Raw genomic sequence first — 18,744 nt, forward strand, 5'->3', positions numbered from 1 at the left:
TGCATGGTCTAATTTTGGTGAAATAGTGGTTTGGTCAATAATGATTCTTTGTGCAGCTTATTTGCAAAGAAATGCGGTTACGTATTCGAAACTGTTTTCTACTGAAAACAAAAATACAGTACTAATCTTTTTAGACTTTTTCGAGTTATAACGGAAATATTCAGCTATGGAGTTTGCAATTTGGCTCAACAACTTTGAGCGTGACGAAACTATCTTCGGTTGCTATCGACGCTATGACGTAAGAAATTACGGAAGAGATCGCGAGCGTAGGCGAATTATACTAAGATATAACATAACGGCATTAGCAGGTTCATTTGAGCAAATTCGGAATTGCAACTTGTAAGTACAGGAATAAATAAAAACACTTTCATCTTTTTAGTTAATAAGCTAAATCTGACGACAAACACAACATTCATGCCCAGTCACTTTGTTTGTTGTTATTTAACAAGTATTTCACCTTACACTCTTTTTCCGGTGCTACAAATTTCCAATTAATTTTTTCGATGGTCACATAATTTTGTAAACATTTGCGTTCAAACACTAAATTGCACATTTTGACGCTCTTTCCTAATCAAATTGTTCTCTACGGTTCTTTCGTTTTGATTTGAGAATGATCACATAGATATGCTAATTATTGTAACCAACCAACTGAAAAGTTTGTCATGAAGGATCTCATCGGGATTACAATGTCGGTTGGAGTCGCGTTACTTTGCTTAATTTACTTTTCAATCATTTTGTGTACCTTGTTAGGTAACTACGTGAAGTTGCGGAATCATCAAAAACGTATGTTCCAGATACACATTTTTAAGCGTATTGAACTATTGACTCTATTTGTTAATAAATAAGCATTTTGTTGTAGGCTGTAGTAGGCTATGTACAGCATACACATTCGGTAATAACAATTCTCAATATAAGAACTACAGAATATGTACAATTACATTACGTACATTGTACGGTATATCACTTTCAAAAGGTCTATCCCTTGTGAGTCGAACATCGACGACTGTAAATTAATCCGCCATGAAGCAATAATATTTTCAAACGACCATTCATTTCCGAAAATTGTTGTTTCGGAAACCCTGGGAAGGTATGAAATCCACAGCATTTACATTGTAAGAGCCACTTCGAAACTGGCTTGATTTTCATAAACACCTGACTTTTTGCTCAATCATCGAAGTCTTGGTTTACTATTATTATTAGATATCTTCCAACCGAATACTTCGATAAGCTCAAACTCACAAATCCACCTAAATGTCCAACAGTACATCGGTATAACAGCCCACAACACCACTCACCAAATCCTTGCAAAAATTTAGTCTGTACTAGGCATACAATAACCAAATCTGAGCTGCGTTATCCTGAAGTTGCAAGCGGAAACCTTCGAATAACTTTGGAAAGGTTGTTTTTCATTCACTTCAAGAAACGAAGTTATTGTAACGAAATAAAAGTGCACAATAAACAACATGACAGTGTAAAACCTCCAACAAAGTAAGCGCAACAGAAAACAAAATAAAATTTACGTCTAGCACCATAAAAACGAAATATCGGACGTTTCATTTCAATAATCAAGGAGGTTTTCGACCTCATCCGTAGTTTCAGAGCCTGAAGCAGTTCAATTTTATCGCGTTAACAGAAAATCTGCCAACAATGAACAGATAAAAATAACAGCGGATAACTTAAACTACTGGCAACAAATATTAATGGATTAAAACCTTAAAAGCTGGATATCATCTACAAGGGAAAACATTTAAGAATGACGACCAGATAAGGGTAATAACAACTTAAATTGCGGTAACATTGTATTTATGGGGCTATATTTTGTCAATCACTAATTGTTGTGATGGTAGCTATTAGTTTGGGTGGCAAGATCAGTCATATGAGAAATCTTACACGTAAAGCAAGATGGGCTTCTGAAACCCAAGACATTTGAACATATTCAAATAAGATAGCTAGCGATTGGTGGCAGTAGAACGCTAAATCACAAAACGGTATATCACTGAAGTATGTTGTTGAAAAACCTTTGTTGTTTTACACTAATTAAAAAATGCCCCGTATTTTTAAGTAAATACAAGTTACAACAATGAGTTCCTGAACGATATATTGTCATGCTGTTCTACCGGGACAATGAAAGCAATTCCGAGTTCGAAACTAGCTACCATCACCACATGTACGAAACCCAACCAAACTCGGTTGAAAAAAGTTATACAAAAACGATCCTAACCGACTCCATATTGGAGTAGAAGAGGCAATTTGATAAGATCTTATTGTTTACTGCTGTTGCTTTGTCGTTGAATACAAAAAGTTTGCCAACCATTACCGCCGCATTGCTTGTTTCAATAAAGTATCGAAATCAAGATCATCGTTGTCGTTAGCGCCCTTGTCAATTTCGCATTCTTCGTCTACAAACAGAACATAGCGCATGAACACATAGGTGAGTTGGTAAGCACTAGCAGTCACATGAAAATAATTGCAAACAACCTTTGCAACAGCAGTTGTAAATCAGTTGCAATCAAATCATTCCAAATAGATATAAAACGCACCTAGGTCTGTGTATTCAACCTGACAGAACTGACGACGTCCACCAAAGCACAAAACGTATTGTGGTTGTACTTGGCCTTCGTTGCCATGTTCTATGGCAGCAAGCGTGTCACATTTGTAGCGAAACGTAATGAAGGCATAGCTATCTCTGTAAAAGTAATAAAATTTTAGTGTTCCAAATTTTGCTTTTGACCTGCCAGTTTTACATTTTCTTAGCAACACGACTTTGAAACTTACTTGTCTTTTCTAAAGTAAAGAGATATATCGTCTATTTGACCAAACTTTTGAAAACGTCGTTTTAGTTCGGTTTTTGTAGTGGTGGAGGTTATTCTGCCAACGTACATGACTCGTCGTTGCTCAATAGCGCGGCTCTGTAAGAAATTAAAAATGCTGAGATTATTATATTATTGCACAAGCAATTTTATATCACATGTACAGTAAAATATGACAAACCTTTTCGTCATCTTTTCTCTTTCTGTTATTGTGCTCTCTGTCCGAACCACTGGAATGGGAATATCGACGTCGTCGTTTTGCTCTGCATAAATGAAAAAATAACAGCATTTTTTAAAAGCTGCCAACAACCCAACAGAAACATGTTTTCGGCAGGCAATGCAAATCCTGCAACTATTTTTAAATCCCACCTTATCGCAGAAGTATAATCCGAATCGGATGAATAATCATCACTGTATCTACAATTTGGTGAAACATCATCGTTATATCCTCGCCTCTCATTTGCCCACGATCTTCTGTCGGAAATAATAGCAAAAATATTCACATCAAATGCAACGATACAGGACTACTATAATGACATACAGACAAAAAGAAACACAAAAATGCTCACTTCAATAGGTAAGAATAATAAACCAAATAATCTTTGAAATACTGTGAAATGACTACAAGATCATTTATCAGTGCTAGTGTAAGTAATAACCACCGATGAGCGCTTGGACGGCTTAGAAGGAAACAAGGCATTTTACACTCACCTTGGGCTGACAGATCGAGAACGAGATCTTGAACTGCTCACAGTTGGAGATCGGCTTCTTTTAGGTGAATATGCTCGTTTGTACGCCCTACACCGACAATCATTAATTTTTTTAGTAACAAATCACGAGGCAAGTCGTGAAACATAGATAACATAAAGAACGAACTTCAGTACTCTCATATATTTTATCCACTAAGCAAGTAATTTATTTTCCGCCTTTTGATAAGGTATTAGTTAAAATTAACCTTCTGAAAGCAATTGGACTTTCTTCATCAGATTCGGATGAGGGAGACAAAGAGCAAGAATATGATTCCTCTGAGGCAGCTCGATCCGGAACAAGAGGTAGGCGTCCAGATAAAAGATATGAAGGCAATTTTGAGTACAAAATCCTATCGCCATCTAATCTCTTGTCCACCTTCTTTTTCTGTTTTTTCTTCTTCTTTTTTTGTTTCTTCTTCTTCTTCCTCTTTGACTGACTTCTACAAGTGAAAAGAACATGAGATGGGTGAAGGGTATAAAATAAAAAAGACCCAACTTGCATTAAGTTACCACGCAAAAGAGGCAATGGCTACTACTATTGCAAGCAAACACATTTGAAACGGCATTACTAAAAACTAATTTCGACCTTGCGGCTTTCACTCATGAAAAACAACTGCAAAGCAGTTTTCTGACATTCGCAGTTAACGCACACATATCTTTTTGTTTGTTAAAATTGATCAAAGGCATTGCAACTGAAAACATTTTATCAGCCGTAGCTTACCGATCTTCATCTTGCTTTAATGTTTCCTGTGTTACAGTGTCATCTGGCTCATCAGGTGGTTCTGTTACTGTATCAACTATATGTGTTCGACCGTAACTGCAAAAGAGCAAAAGCTAAAACAGCAGTCCAAGCAAATAAATGGTACATAAATGGAGCTCTGATGTTCACTGAAAATGAAACCTTCTGCAAAAAATTCTTTTCTTATAAATTACCTTTTTTAGTCAATACTTAATAATACTGTACATGTGCAATTTGTGAATGTTAATAATATGTTTAAAAGTGATTCACTTGAGTAGCTTACCATACCTGTAATAGGACGGAAGTCTAGAGTAATATGTTTCATTGGGATCAATAACTGCTCCACCAGGTGTGCATTGCGGTTTAGTGGAAAATTTAAGACCTCTTTTCTGTTGATGTGTGGAATTAGAATGAAGCATAACTTCTCCACTTTCTCCATGCACGAACTCCTGTGGCCTAAAGTGAAAAGGTATTCTTGAAAAAATTTCCAACAGACAAATTTAAAAACATGGAAAAATGACCTCGAGCTACCTAATGAAATTTCTTGGCATAAGTGTAAAACGCAAAGACAAACACAAAAATCAACGATGTCAAATTTAGCTGCCAAGTTCATTATAGATTCGGTCAGTGTTTGCAAGGTAAGAAACAAACCTAGCTGATAACTTTCCACTGCTTAAATAATGAGGTAGTTTATTGTAGTGCACGTTGTCTTCTCTGTCACTGTGGTTGCCATCCATACCAATAAGGGGATCAGAGCTGAGCTCTTTTAGGCCATGTTTTACCTGAATGTCATTTGCACTGGATTTGTATGCAGCTGGGGCCACATTATTGGAGTCTAGCAAAAATATAATTACTCCGTCATTATGATTTTTTTAAATAAATACATGCATTAAGTATTGTAGCTACTGATTATTGAACTATCGGTAAGAATTATAACCTGACTGTTTTTAAGTGATAGAATCCAACTCGTTTAAAACTAGAAGTTATCATACTACATATGTATTGGGTATATTAATACAATGGTAGTTTCTTTTACCAGAGTTAAGTATTTTGCCACTGTAGAAGTAAGCAGGAAGCTTGTTATAATACTGAGTCTCAATGTCAATGTCAGAAATTTCCCCTTCTTCAGCAGCAATATCAATTTCCACCACATCAGATGGCTTCTCCAAGATGTCATCTTTTTCTGATTCATAGACCATGACCTAAACATTCAAGGCATTTAGTTTGCAATGCATATGCAAAACGTTGTTACAATTCACAAGGTTGAGTTTTTTGGTTTTATATTTACTGGTAATGTTGTACCATTATTAAATTTTCTCTAAAAATCAATTTTATAAGTTTTTACGATTCAACCAAAAATGTTATACAGTATACAAAATGAAAAAAACCTTAGCACGGTAATCAATCCAACAAATCAGACAAACACGAACCTCTTGCTGGCCATTTTCCAATACTTCTGCCGCCAGCATTTCTGCTGCAGCCATACTTCTGCATACAGATATTTTATTGGATTTTATACTTTGAACAGATTGAACTTCACCAGTAGTGTGCAAATGTTGACTACTTTCAGATTTACAATCTTTTGGAGACAAAACTTGTACATACTCCTTTGGTTTTGTGAAAACAGAATTTAGACAAGAATATTCAAGTTTGTCTAATCGTTCTTTACCACAAGTTTTTGAAACTTGATCACAAATATTGGAAACTGTGATTGCAACATCATTCTTGAACACGGTTTCTATAATACCTTTTTCACTTGTGGGACTTTTTTTGAAATTTAGGGAGTCATTATCGTTAGCCGTGGAACTAGTATTGAAAGTAACACACTCTTTTTTAGTTTCCGTTTCAGCAGCAACAGTTGATTTTTCAGGTACTTCAGATTTCAGAACTTCCTGAGGCACTTCACAATCAGCAGATTTTTTGCCACTCAAGTTAAGTTTATTGCCACCAACTTTGGCATGTTTCTGATTTTTTTCGGGCTCAGCGTCGACAAAAACAGTGATCTGGTTATTTGACTGTGGTTGATTCACTTGCTGCAACTTACGTTCTGATGTTGACACAACTTGACTTAGATTTTCAGAAACTGTGGGTGAAGTGGAATGCAATTCATGGATCGTAGAAGAATGAGATGCTGTTATAGAAGGCGTACCACAAGACTGGCTTCTTGTGATGTTTGGCGGCTTGGCTGAAGTTGTTGTTTGGTCTTTATCACCAGGTAAACTCAGAATCCCACCTCCTGGTGTGATTAAGGAGTTAGAGCGTGCTCTCACAGATGGAGTAGTTGCAGGGACCGTGTATATGAATCTTGGCTGTTGTTTAGTCTGTGGTGGTGGTTGTTGTTTTTTTGTAAGTTCCGTTTTCTTGTTCATGTTCTGCTTAATTTCATGAATTAATGAAAGAGGTGAAGGAACGGAAACATTCTTCTTGACAGAAGTGGGATTTTTTGCATTAGCCAACGTTGGAGCTCTACCACCCGCGCTTTGGCTCTGAACCTTATTCTCACTTAATGTTGTAGGGGCTACAGAGGCATTTGGTATAGTATTTGCTGGGTTATTTGCTTTATTCTTAGCTTTCATATTGGTGATTGCATCCAATAGTTGTTGCAAGGTTTTTTGCTGCTGCTGTTGTTGCTGCTGATCTACGTGTCCTTGTCCATCAGTTGCCTTTAAAATAAGAAAAAATGCCAACAAGTTTTACTACAATCACTTAAAAATGCTATATATATACTGTTGTACCCAAGTTTGAAAACTTACTTGTTGCTGTTCTGCTAACAAAGTCAAAATTTCTTTCAGTTGTCCTGTTACTCCACTTAGTATAACAGATTTGGTTTCAACTCCACCTTTGTTTGAGGTAATTAGTTTAAAAGTAGGAGCTGAACTTGTTGCTGTTGTCGTGCTGTTACCATTCACAGATGTGTTGGTAGCTTTTGCAGTTTGTTTTGGTGCTGGCACCCAATTTGCACGAGATATAGGTTTAAGCACAGCTGGCTGAGACTTTTCATTCAGTTTCCCAAACATTCGAGGGTCTTTTAGGTGGTTGGATGATGCTTTTGCAGTGCTTGAGGCACCATTTTGAGCAAGAAAAGATTGTGCCTTTGGTGAAATTAGGCATGTAGGGATAGCAGTTACAACACTTGGTGCAAACGGTTGCCGCACTGTCAAGTTTGGCATTTGCATGGCGTTGGAAGTACTTATGCTTTCATGGTTAGGAATTTTTAACATAACCACAGGTGTTGTACTTGCAGGTATGGTTCGAACAGAAGTGACAGCAGCGGTATGGATCTTGCCACCACTGCTAATTCGTATAAAAGGTTGTGACGTATTTGAAATGACATTTACAGCTTTGGCTTGCCTAGAATATTTATGAGTGGAATGTGAGGAACTGCCAGCAGATAATGTAACACTTGTTTTCTTTAAGGTAGCATGGTTATCATCAATGTTAGCTTGATTAACTGTAACCGATGTGGTAGAAATTGGACTTGGTGTAGTGGTAAAATCATGAGGAATTTCAGCTGATGTCTCTTTTTCTTTTCCCTGCAACTTTGCTAAATATTGTTCAAATTCTAGTAATTTGATAGTTGGTTTCTTTTTTGGGTTCTTGGCTGCAATAACAGGTTCAATAAGCGGAGTAGGCTGTGGGGGTGGAGTAGGTTTCTGAATGACAATTGAATTCCGTGAAGCCATAAAGTTTTTAACTTGCCTAGCAGATCCTCTGGTCATTTTGGGTGAAGATGTGGGGCTGTTGGGTGCACTTCTGGTGCCCGATCGTAACTGCTGCAGGTATTCTTCCCACTTTATAACCTTATTGATAGGGGCAGGGGCCTTTGATGCAGACTTCTGGTCATCCTGCTCAGAAGGTTCTGGTTTTGTTATGCCGCTAGCTTCAATAGCAGCTGCTAAAACGTTTGTGGATGCGTTGCTTGTTTTCACTTCTGTTGGTTGACAATAATCATGCTCAGCAGAAGGCTGCTCTATGCATTCTGTCACAGTTGTTGAAGAGCTTGTGGGAGTATTTGATCTTTTTATGTTGTCCATGTTTGGCCGATTCTTCTTTTTAGGTAATGGATCAATAAGCATCACAGATCTTCGTTTATTAGGAGTTGGACGAAAAAACTTGTCATCTGACTCGGCACCTACCATATTTTGTCATAATCAATAAATATCTTAGAAGTTACAGTAAAATAAAATTTATATCAAATCATTTTTAGCGTGATTCCAGAGGCCAATTCTTTGGATATCACACACCTTTTTGGTTTGAAGGCCAGTTTCCTGAAGGTTCGCCTTCTAGCATATCCAATAAGCTGTTCATGTCAGAAGCCACAATCACTAAAATTAAAAATAAGACCAGTAGTTAAAAATAAAGTGACTGTAAAACAAATTAAGTCAAAAAACAAGATTTATAAAGTCAATATGGCGAGACATTGAAACAAACTCTCATCAAAACGTTGAAAAATATAACTAGGTATATCAGATATATTTCTTACTATGATCAGCAACTTTACTTGACTTCATAGTTGTTGCAGGCTTAACAGTTGTGCTATTTGGCTTTGTCTGCAGTGGCTTTCTGAAAAAAGAAACAAATTGCAAAAAAATTGTGGAAGCTACTGCGGTTCAACATCGTGCTTGACCATCACAATATGACAAAATTTGCATCAAGGTTTAGATACAATTATGCATATAGTGGAAAGTTCAACCTAAAGCTGAAGGAACTGATTACATTCTTGAGTTATCCAAAGTTGGTACAATGGCGCTGTATGACCAATTTTGCTATATAAGCATTACTTAATTAGCTTTCAACGTATCTACATTAACCGATACCACTTGAAACGTACTTGGTGTTGGCAACTATGGTTGGTACAGAAACTTTATTGACTACAAGTCTGGGTTGAGCCGTAACAACTTTCACAGCTACTTTCTTTGATTGCTTCTCAGACACAGGTGATGATATTCGACTGCTTGGAGCTGATCCATAATGACGCATGTAACTTTTTGCATTCAAGAAAGTTGTTGAAGGTTTTGTTTTGGCTAAAAATAACATGTTATTAGAATGGAAAATGCTGCGTTAAAAATATAAGTGCCGAATAAAAAGCAACATACAAGCAGATGAGGAAGGTGAGTCCATGTGTTTAAGTAACTCTGTGAATGGTTTCTTGCTGAGCTGTTTTGGCATCTTTGCCTTAGGTTGTTTCTTAGGAGAAAGATCACTTGCAAATGACTACAAAAAATTAACAAAGTGACTATTTCACCAATGTAGATCATGCAGCCTGTTGTTAAAGATAGGCAGATAGGTTAGGAGAATGGGTATGCAAATATTCATTTAAGTTATTTAAGGTTTTATTGGAGTCAGGGTTAGGCATTTAGATTAAAAGGTAATTTAGGTTACTATGTTATAGCATTTAAGTTAGGTTAAGAAACTTTTAAAAATAGCAAACGCACTATTTTTTTTCTGGTGAAATAGTGGCAATCAAAAATTATATCAAAATTGTGCAACTGAAAAAATGTAGAAAGAGATAACTACTTATAATCCTTACCTTTGAAGTTTGCTCCCCAAACGGTTCAGCAAAGGCACTGGTATTTGCGTCGATTTCTCTTGGATAATTGCCATTGGAAGGATTGAGAAGGAGCTGTTTCAGCTATCCAAAAGAAAGCAACTAACTACACAAGTTATTCTAATTGACGACGACAAACAGAAAAATAATAATCACCAAGTCATCACTGAAAAACTTACCACTGAGTCATCTGAATCTTCATCCGGTTCATACAGAGTACAGTTAGCTGATGTAGACATGCTACTAGATGAAGAATTAACTACAACTGGTTGAAATGGATTACTTGTTAGAACTGGTTGACTAAATGATGAAGAAAATGAAACAAATTCTGACATGGGGTCACATTCGATGTTATCCATTGACTGTTGCAATGCTTCAAGCAATCCAGCCTCATTCTCTTTTGCCAGTTTCTCTTTCTGTAATTAGGTATAAAAATGCCCGTAACGATCACTCATCTCACAAAACCTTACTATGTTAAGTTGAGCAAGAATAATGCAGCATTAAATACTAAACGATCAAAGCGAAAATCAAGGGTTTTCAAATTTTAACCATCGATCCCTTCATGGGATTCTTCGTTCAACTGTCATAATACTGGTATTATACCGGTCCTCTGACATGTCCAAAAATTTAATTTATGGCAGTATCTTCAAATACAGTAAAAGTGCATATAGCATCATCACACAACCATTTATTCACTGTTAACAAAGTGATAACACCAATGGATAACATTGTTTGAGATAAACATGGAACAGGTTTCAGATAAAAGACATGCAAATGCTTAAATTTTCTTAATAACGGCTTTCTTAATAATTAAAGCTTGAATTGGTATTAGCGATAACTAACAGTTATGTAAAGATAGCCTTCTACATGTGCCATGTTTGTCAGTAAATAAAACTGTTTAGTGTATGCCATATGCAAAGTAGTATATACCATACTGTAGCATGTAAATATACCATATGTAAATGTGTTTGCAGCATTTTCAATTGTAAGACTGTACAGATACCTGTTACATGTTATAATTGTATAGTTTAACAACCATCAACCCCCTTACTTTGGATACCCCTAATGTATATCTTTCATAAATCATCGCAGTTTTAACCTCTTGCTCAATCCTATCAAACTGTTGACCAGAATAAAATTCAAGGACATCAGTGTATTCCTCCTCATATGAGCTCCTCAGTCGCTGTGCATTGCGTATTATGTCACTAGCATCCCCAATGTCCAGCAATTCATCCAGGTCGGCATAATCAGGTGTCGTATTCATAGCCAAAAAGTCGTCATACTTCACTGTTTGACAATTACTCTAAAAAAACAGCAACATAGTCTTGGCTTATACCTAATAGTCACTGGTCAAGGATGTGGTATACTAACACTTTTAAATTAAAGTATAATAACAAGTAAATAGGTTAAAGTATCTATAGTTTCAATTCAGAAAACTACATAAACCAAAGTTAAACTATGGAGAGTGAATATTTCACCGAAAGTAGGTCACGTAGCCCATAGTTAATAATACGCGATTAGATTAGGAGAATTGGTATGCAAAAACTTGATTTTAGTTAGATAGGGTTTAATTAAAGTTAGATATGGATAAAAAGTATATTTAGGTTAGGCTTAGGTTACTATCTTATAACATTTAGTGCAAAGGTTGACAAGAAACTGTGAAAGAGCTTTGAACGTACGATTTTTTTCTGGTGAAACAGTGACAGTCTAAACTATGAGGTAGGCTACATAAAGGGATTATTTACACGTGCACTGTAAGAATACTCACAGTTAATGATTTCACTAAGAAATAAAACATTGATAGCATAAAAACATAAAAGGAAAAAAACTTAATTTTACTGATGCCAGTTGCTTGCTTTGACAATAAACCAATATAACTCTTTAATTTTTAACAAAGTTTGCTCTGTTACATAAATAAAATACTTTCCAACATGCACAAATAAAGACATACCCAGCTATCTTCACAGCTGTAAGTGTCAGCAAGCAGATGGCTAAAGTCAAGGATTTCTGACATCACTTTTCACAACTAGTAGGCAATGTGTTTATAATTCACTACCCAAGAAATTGGACACCACAAAAGTAATAAAATTCACCTATTCATTACACATACTTTAAAGTATACATACTTATATCACAACACCTTTAACATTATCAAGATTGAATGTTTTAAACCAAGACTGAACAATCAAACTAAAGACCTAACAGCAGGCCTACTCTCTAAAAATATCTAGTTTCCTTTCACCTTATTTTTTATGGATTTCATTTCAGCATTTACTCTATATAAAACATACTGAATATACAGCATACTGTTAGTTATACATTAGTCTCTATAGCCTCGACTGGTATAACTGCATATAACAGTTTAATAAATGCTGCTTTGCGTTGTCGGCATTCATAACTTAAGTAACTATGGCTACAGTTGTTCTGCACGAGGGCCCCAACACGCGAAAGTGCGCACACGTGTTGCTCTTGCTAACACGTGGACGAACGCCCGCATCGTAGTTCACGCCACACGCTGCTCACGCTACAAATGGGTCAAAGCAAAGCGAAGACTTAGTACAAACAATGCAGCGCCATCACCATTGCTTGGTATATTTTTTCTCGCACGACTACATTCCGAAATGAAGGGAATTATTAAGTCGTAAACGTAACTCTTACGTCTAAACTGCCAACAAAGTAATGTGCTATATTTTTGTAAAATTTCTAAGCTATTCTCGCAAAAACATTTACGGCAAGTAGATGTGTAAATTTTGTTCAATTATGAAAACACGTGGCCTACAAATATTTGCCGTGGGCTTAAATACGAAATCCAGTCGCTCACAAGCTAAAGTATGCATGCCAAAAGACGGAACTAGAAAAATATTTAAGATGTCATGGACAAAGTAACACGTAGCATAGAAAATCGTATTTCATGACGTTTTCGCGTTACACAAGCCTGTTTCCACTATGCGAGTTCACGCCGCAACGATCAGGGGCGTGAGCTGCGGCTAACTATCGTATGACTACAAATACCATATGGTTTCTGGCTCAAGTCGGTCCAAGCTTCTGGCAACAGCAGGAAATGAACCACATGTCTGTAAGAGCTTTTCCGAAACTCGACCAACCCCGACTGTATTTTGAAAATCCTACCAAATACGTTTAGGAATTTAATTGCCCTGGCATTTGCTTTAACTGTGAAGTATGAGTATCTTGCACTTCCGTTTTTTCTACAGTTATGATAGCTTCTGTACCAAACATAGCTGCCGTGATAAACTTTTGCGGGAGAACGTTGTTCCCTGATCGATCCAAACAAAGCCTTGTTAGTATCGATACTTTCGACCTCCACGTAGGTTTATAAAACTACACAGACCTACTGCTGTGTTCAAAGAAATTACAGAAATTAAATTAAATTTTAACCGCGGCAATAACAGCCAACCTTTATCTAGGGCAAGTTATAGTGATTGCCTGATTGGTTAGTATAAGGCTAAGCAAAGGACCTTAAATCTGAAATTAATACCCTGTTTGATAAACGCTATGACTTTAATGAATCAACTGCATGAGTATACTACTACGAGCTTGTAGTACAAGTAAGAGCTCTACCTTCACCACAGGCATAATCAGGCTCATCGCTGTCGTCACCATACATTGCGCCGATTAGTTATTACCTGATTTTTGCTTTGTGCGAACAGATGGCCATCATAGAAATAAAATGTTGCATAACTAGGTCAAAGTACAATTCCTTCAACGCGAAGCTACCATGGCTCATGAGCAACTGAATTGCTCAATAAATCGTCACTATGTAATAACTACGTCATCATAACGCCATTGTTTTATCGCATATTACTACTATTACTTTTATCATGTTTGTCCTAATGACGTCGCCAAGGACGGCGGTAAGGTTTCGCGAGCAGCTAAACAAATTTAATCTGGGTTTTGTTGACCTTGACGATATCTGGCCGCAGCAAGCGAGGAAGAATGCTTGTATAGTGCAAACTATTTTATTTTGGAGCAAGAGCTAGAAAAAACTATGCAGCGTAACGCCTGCCTATCTTTATCCCTTTTTCCGTTCGTCAGAAATTAATAGATGTACATTCTTCTTAACGCTTTTATTATAATGTAGTACACCTAAACGCGCTGATATATGTATGGTTAAACGATTGATTTGATTCTTAGACAGTTCTTTGCTGACGGCCCTTGCCCTTCAAATTCGACGTCAACAACGTCGCCTTACATATCAGCAGTAACGGAGATGTCAATTTAATTACACGCACTGCCGCTAAACATAAGTTGCCAGTGTGCTGGTACTTCAGCAATATGCATACATACTAGTTACGATGCACTAATGCTAAACAGCAACACATTGCTCCTCCAGCTTTACTGTTTTCCTGCCGAGACAAGTCAAAGTAAGCTATCTGTATATGGTGTGAAAGCGTATTCAGTCGCCTTCCGGTAGATTTTACACAAAAGACCTAGAATCGGTAAATACAAGTCTAGAAACAAACCCGTAAACAATTCCTTTCTTCATCACCTTACAATGGGTGCGAGAATTTAGACTGAGCCATCAGCACAAAACAAAAACAATAACGATAGACACCAACCATTGAATATTCGTACAGCGTTGCAACACGCCCTTCAGTGAATTGAATTGTAATTAACCTTGCAATTATCCCCGTCTTATCACCTTTGATAGTGTTAATTAAAAGCGCGAACCAAACCAGCGGCACTGCCACAAAAACGTAATTACTATTACACCAACCCCATTTGAATAGACTTGATCCCGATGCAATGAGAGCAAGCATTCCCGCTAGGCATGAAGCCAACCTTAGAACTACCAGAGTGTTACAGTGCAAACAAGGGAACAATTGGCGCATTTTACACATCTAAATTACATTTTGTGCTGGGTGTGATTAAGCTTGCTTTCTAAACAGTGCAAACTGTCTAGATAAGCGTTTTAAAACGCTTGAAGTTCCAAACCACAAAAGGTCGTTGAAAAAAGACCACCTTGCCGCCAACTTGAACATGCGGAAAGATGTAAGTATAGTCTTGGGAGGTACTGGACAGTGAACAAAATACGATGCTTCGCTTTTTTAAAATTATGTTTTGTGGATTTAACTAATTATGAGTTTAGTGGCCATGCTAGTTGTTACCAGCAATTATTACCTTAAATATTTTTGAGCACGTTTTAAGCTTTTTCGGTTTTGTCATTTTTTCACTTTCACTGGTGTGTGCTAGTAGCAACTGGCAAAATGATTGATTGGTGATGACTGAACTTCAAAGAAAAGCAATTAAGACAAATTTCATTGTCACTGTCTGTGCAAAGTAATTTTATACTATGCATAACTACGCTCACCATTCAGGTATAATTACTATACCGTCCGGCGTACGTACTATGTGATGCGTTTGTTATTGGTTAATTGTGCTAGCTACAATTTACATTGCTGAAGCCAGAGATAAAAGTATAGCAGTTGGTTTGCAAAAGAAGGGCCAGGAGCAAAAGCGGAACTCTACATATTTTGAACAAAGATACGTCCTTAATATTTTCCACACGTTTAGTTAAACGGTTGCTTTTATGCAACACTGAGTTGTGAACAAATTCAACATACTGGTACCTCAAAATGAGAATATATCGAAAATGAACAGTTGTAAGAAAAGCATATAAAAATAGATGCGCAGTGAAGGATATGTTATATGGAGAGTTAGTTATACCACCAAGCCAAAACCGTAATGCAAATGTCAATCAAAAAAGCAAGAACAGCCACAATCAATATTATGAAGTGTTGCAGATAGGCTGTTCAAAAAAATAATCTGTTAGCCAATAAGTGTCTGTAAACTGTAAATTGCATATTATTTTATAGAAAGTGACTATCTCACTGAAAGTAGGTAGTTCTTAAAGATATGAGGTTTAGCTAGGAGAATGGGTGTGCGAAAAGTTGGTTTAGCTATTTAGGGTTTAGGATTTAGATTAGAAGGTAAGATTTAGGTTACTATGTTATAAAGTTTCACAGAAGTTAGAAGATACTGTGAAACTGTCAGTATGATTTTACCCACTACCCAGTGAAGTAGCAGCAATCTATTTTATCAGCATAACATAATATAGCAAGTTCCTTACTTTCTTTTTAATATTGTAATACTTATTAACAAGGTGGCAAAAAAACTTACGAATAAATCATTATACCAAAGTAACCATATAGTAATACTCTGCCCAAATAACTACATATTTGCAGAAGCATCACAATCATTCATAACAAGGATGCTATGCTAATCAAGTAATCATATCTAATTAATATATCTGGTCATTTGCAATATGCAAATCCCCTGTCAAAAACTTTCTATCAAGTCATAAAACATGGTTTCATTTTATGGTCTTGAATATGGCCAACTCATTTGATCAGCTCAACGACCATATTTATGCTTCCTCCCATTTCCCTCATTTATACTTTTGTTAAAATTGATTTTTTGGATAAAAACTAGCACTTGCTACTAAAAAACTGCAGTGTAGATAAGTAGAAATATCCGATAGTTGATCAACTGAGTGACAGTTCATTTGAGTGACACATTGGTAAGTACTGTTCAAACTATAGTAATGGATTAGGGTTAGGGTTAATTACGTCACTCAAATGAATAATTTATGTCATAATTATGTCACTCAAATGATATACAACCAGAAATATCCACAGACTACAAGGTAAAATTAAGTTGAACTGATAACTGGTAACAAATAAAAAGTACACAAACATTACGTTTAATGCTTAAGCTATTTTTATTATGGAAAAGATGCAGAGTGTCGACCAAAGCATTTTACAGGGTTACACATATAAATACATGAAACAAAAACCCATACCTAATCAAAAACACACTTGAATCAACGAGTGCTTGCTGCAGAAGGATTCATAAAGAAATCTTGGTTGTTTTCGATTCCCACAAAGCAAATTTTCGGTTTGTAGTTTGTGCTTACACTGCTCATAGAAACATAAATTTTTACATGACAATTACATCATTCACACACAGCACAAATGAGTATGGAAAAAAACCTTAACTAAAAAGGCAGATATATTTCCCAACGCTTGCACTACCCAAGTTAGAATTTTTATTTTAAGCGAATAAGAAGATTTGCCATAGCCTGAATCTATGTGCAACACCTTAATTCACAAGAACAAAGAATGTGGTCTACAAAAGATTTGGAATATCTTACTATGCTCTTTCCTATGTGTATGAACTAAAACAACAATTCTCAATTTATATTGCAGCCTACAGAAAGAAAAAAAAACACATTTTTGCACTCTTTGCAATATGTAGTTAGAGTTTCAAAATTCAAACACATGTTTTTTATATAATACTGATAATAGTCTACATAAAAGTAATGCCAATAACTTTGGAATCATCAGACAAAATTTTCAGGAAACATTTCAAGACTTTTAAAGAAATGTATTTAAGTATGATTGTGTTGCATATAAACACTAGCAGTGTTGGATTACAGTGGGTGTCTCAGTGCCATGGCAGCCAAATTTTCAATTGGGCATCCAACAATGAACTAAATACCCACTGGGCACCCAGTGTTTTTAATTCATTGGTCTTCATTGCACACTGAGGTTGCCCATGTGACTAATGTCTGGATATTTGTTGTTTAAGGTGTGATCTGTGCCAGACTAAACAATGCTCACAGCATGAAGAGATTGTATTAAGAGATGTATTTGCAGGAATTGACTCTGGCAATTGTAAAGAGACCAATTAGGAGAGCTTCTATGAAATTTTAAACCTAAAAAAACTACATGGTTGATTGTGTCTGTTGGCAGCTTAAGCTTAGTTTGTCTGTGTTGGGCATCCAACTTAATCAACAGCACAATATTAGGCAGTTAGGGTTAGGTGTTTCCAATGTCAGTTATTTTATGCATTTTGTTATATCAAGCAGTGGTTGTACGTTACAGAAAAAGGTTCAACCACAAAGTTCGTAAACCTTTAAATAATGTATACTTATCATTTAATCAACTCAGAATTTAGCAGAGAAGTTGCAGCACCAACTGATAACCTGATTTAAAACCATATATTTCAAGCAAAAATCGGCAAATATCAAGAATTGCAGGACATGTTCTTCATATTTTAAAATGTCTTCAGGTTTTGATTTGTTTTATATAAATACCTCATAAATATACACAAAGAACACTACAGCATGTGGGAGCTTGTTAATTTTTGCTTAGCATTGCTGACAGTGTAATACTGGTAGTTTACAATAGCTTGAATTTCCTTCTCTCAACCTCCATACAATACTGAGCCTTAATTCAGCCATGGTAATGTTATAATTATTAGTAGGTAGTTATTTGCTCTGACAACTATTTATAAAAAAACTTTTTATATTAGATTCCATGAATTGAGAACTAAAGTTTGTATGGGGCAGCATTTTCTAAACCAGGTTACTTAAAAATTTCAAAGAGTTCCACAATATAGTTTTAATTATGTACAGGCTTTCAAATTTTCTAATGGTGTAGGCCTACATATGTTTTCATGCTTATTTTGAATGCATTATGGTTATTGCGACCATTTACCAGGTATAAATAAAAGTAAGTAAAAGTAAAGTTATTACCCACAATTACTTGATAAGCTTCTGGGAAAAAAAAGTTTGTTTTAATACCGTTTACCCAAACACATATAATTAAAGGAATTACAGTACCTACAAACAAAGCAAAAACTTGTAAAAACTACTGTGTCGTGTAGCAGTCTTATGCGCTTATGTGTCAAAACTTTTAAATTTCGTCACAAAAATTAGTTATTTTACATTGCTTACAAAAAAATGGTTCCATAATGGTAACAAAAATTCTAGTTAATGTTTGAGAACTACTGTTATAAGGCATTTAAAAGAACGTTTGAGATGTAGGTCAAACCACATTCATTATCTAGACTACATAGAAGTACCAGTGCAACGTG

The 18,744-nt window shown here is 36.0% G+C and overlaps 1 protein-coding gene across 3 annotated transcripts; it reads right to left on the reverse strand.

Annotated features, from left to right (window-relative positions):
- Window positions 1-1,177: 1,177 nt before the first annotated feature.
- Window positions 1,178-16,787, reverse strand: LOC143459194 (uncharacterized). Of its 3 annotated transcripts, none has more exons than XM_076956230.1 (21): window positions 16,667-16,787; window positions 10,946-11,149; window positions 10,026-10,262; window positions 9,829-9,930; window positions 9,395-9,512; window positions 9,130-9,322; window positions 8,782-8,861; window positions 8,543-8,623; window positions 7,052-8,430; window positions 5,729-6,961; window positions 5,335-5,500; window positions 4,950-5,133; window positions 4,587-4,754; window positions 4,281-4,376; window positions 3,766-3,999; window positions 3,522-3,608; window positions 3,180-3,284; window positions 2,992-3,073; window positions 2,776-2,909; window positions 2,541-2,686; window positions 1,178-2,399 (listed from the first exon to the last, which is right to left on the reverse strand). In XM_076956230.1, the coding sequence occupies exons 2-21, from the start codon at window positions 11,108-11,110 to the stop codon at window positions 2,314-2,316; spliced, it is 5,076 nt and encodes a 1,691-aa protein (XP_076812345.1). In that variant the 5' UTR covers window positions 11,111-11,149; window positions 16,667-16,787; the 3' UTR covers window positions 1,178-2,313. The 3 variants fall into 3 exon arrangements, with proteins under 3 accessions (XP_076812345.1, XP_076812344.1, XP_076812343.1); XM_076956229.1 differs by lacking the exon at window positions 16,667-16,787 and adding an exon at window positions 11,798-12,034 and having other exon boundaries at window positions 3,180-3,281; XM_076956228.1 differs by lacking the exon at window positions 16,667-16,787 and adding an exon at window positions 11,798-12,032.
- Between the last annotated feature and the right edge of the window lie 1,957 nt (window positions 16,788-18,744).

Source organism: Clavelina lepadiformis, chromosome 5, assembly GCF_947623445.1.
Source record: "Clavelina lepadiformis chromosome 5, kaClaLepa1.1, whole genome shotgun sequence".
NCBI classification, from domain to species: Eukaryota; Metazoa; Chordata; class Ascidiacea; order Aplousobranchia; family Clavelinidae; genus Clavelina; species Clavelina lepadiformis.

Excerpts from the sequence above, each read along its gene's own strand:
- LOC143459194 (XM_076956228.1), bottom strand. The coding sequence starts at position 11,860 with ATGTCAGAAATCCTTGACTTTAGCCATCTGCTTGCTGACACTTACAGC. Across the intron at positions 8,862-9,129 it reads ACCATAGTTGCCAACACCAA|AAAGCCACTGCAGACAAAGC; the intron begins GTACGTTTCAAG and ends TTCTTTTTTCAG. Across the intron at positions 4,755-4,949 it reads AGTGGAAAGTTATCAGCTAG|GCCACAGGAGTTCGTGCATG; the intron begins GTTTGTTTCTTA and ends TTTTCACTTTAG.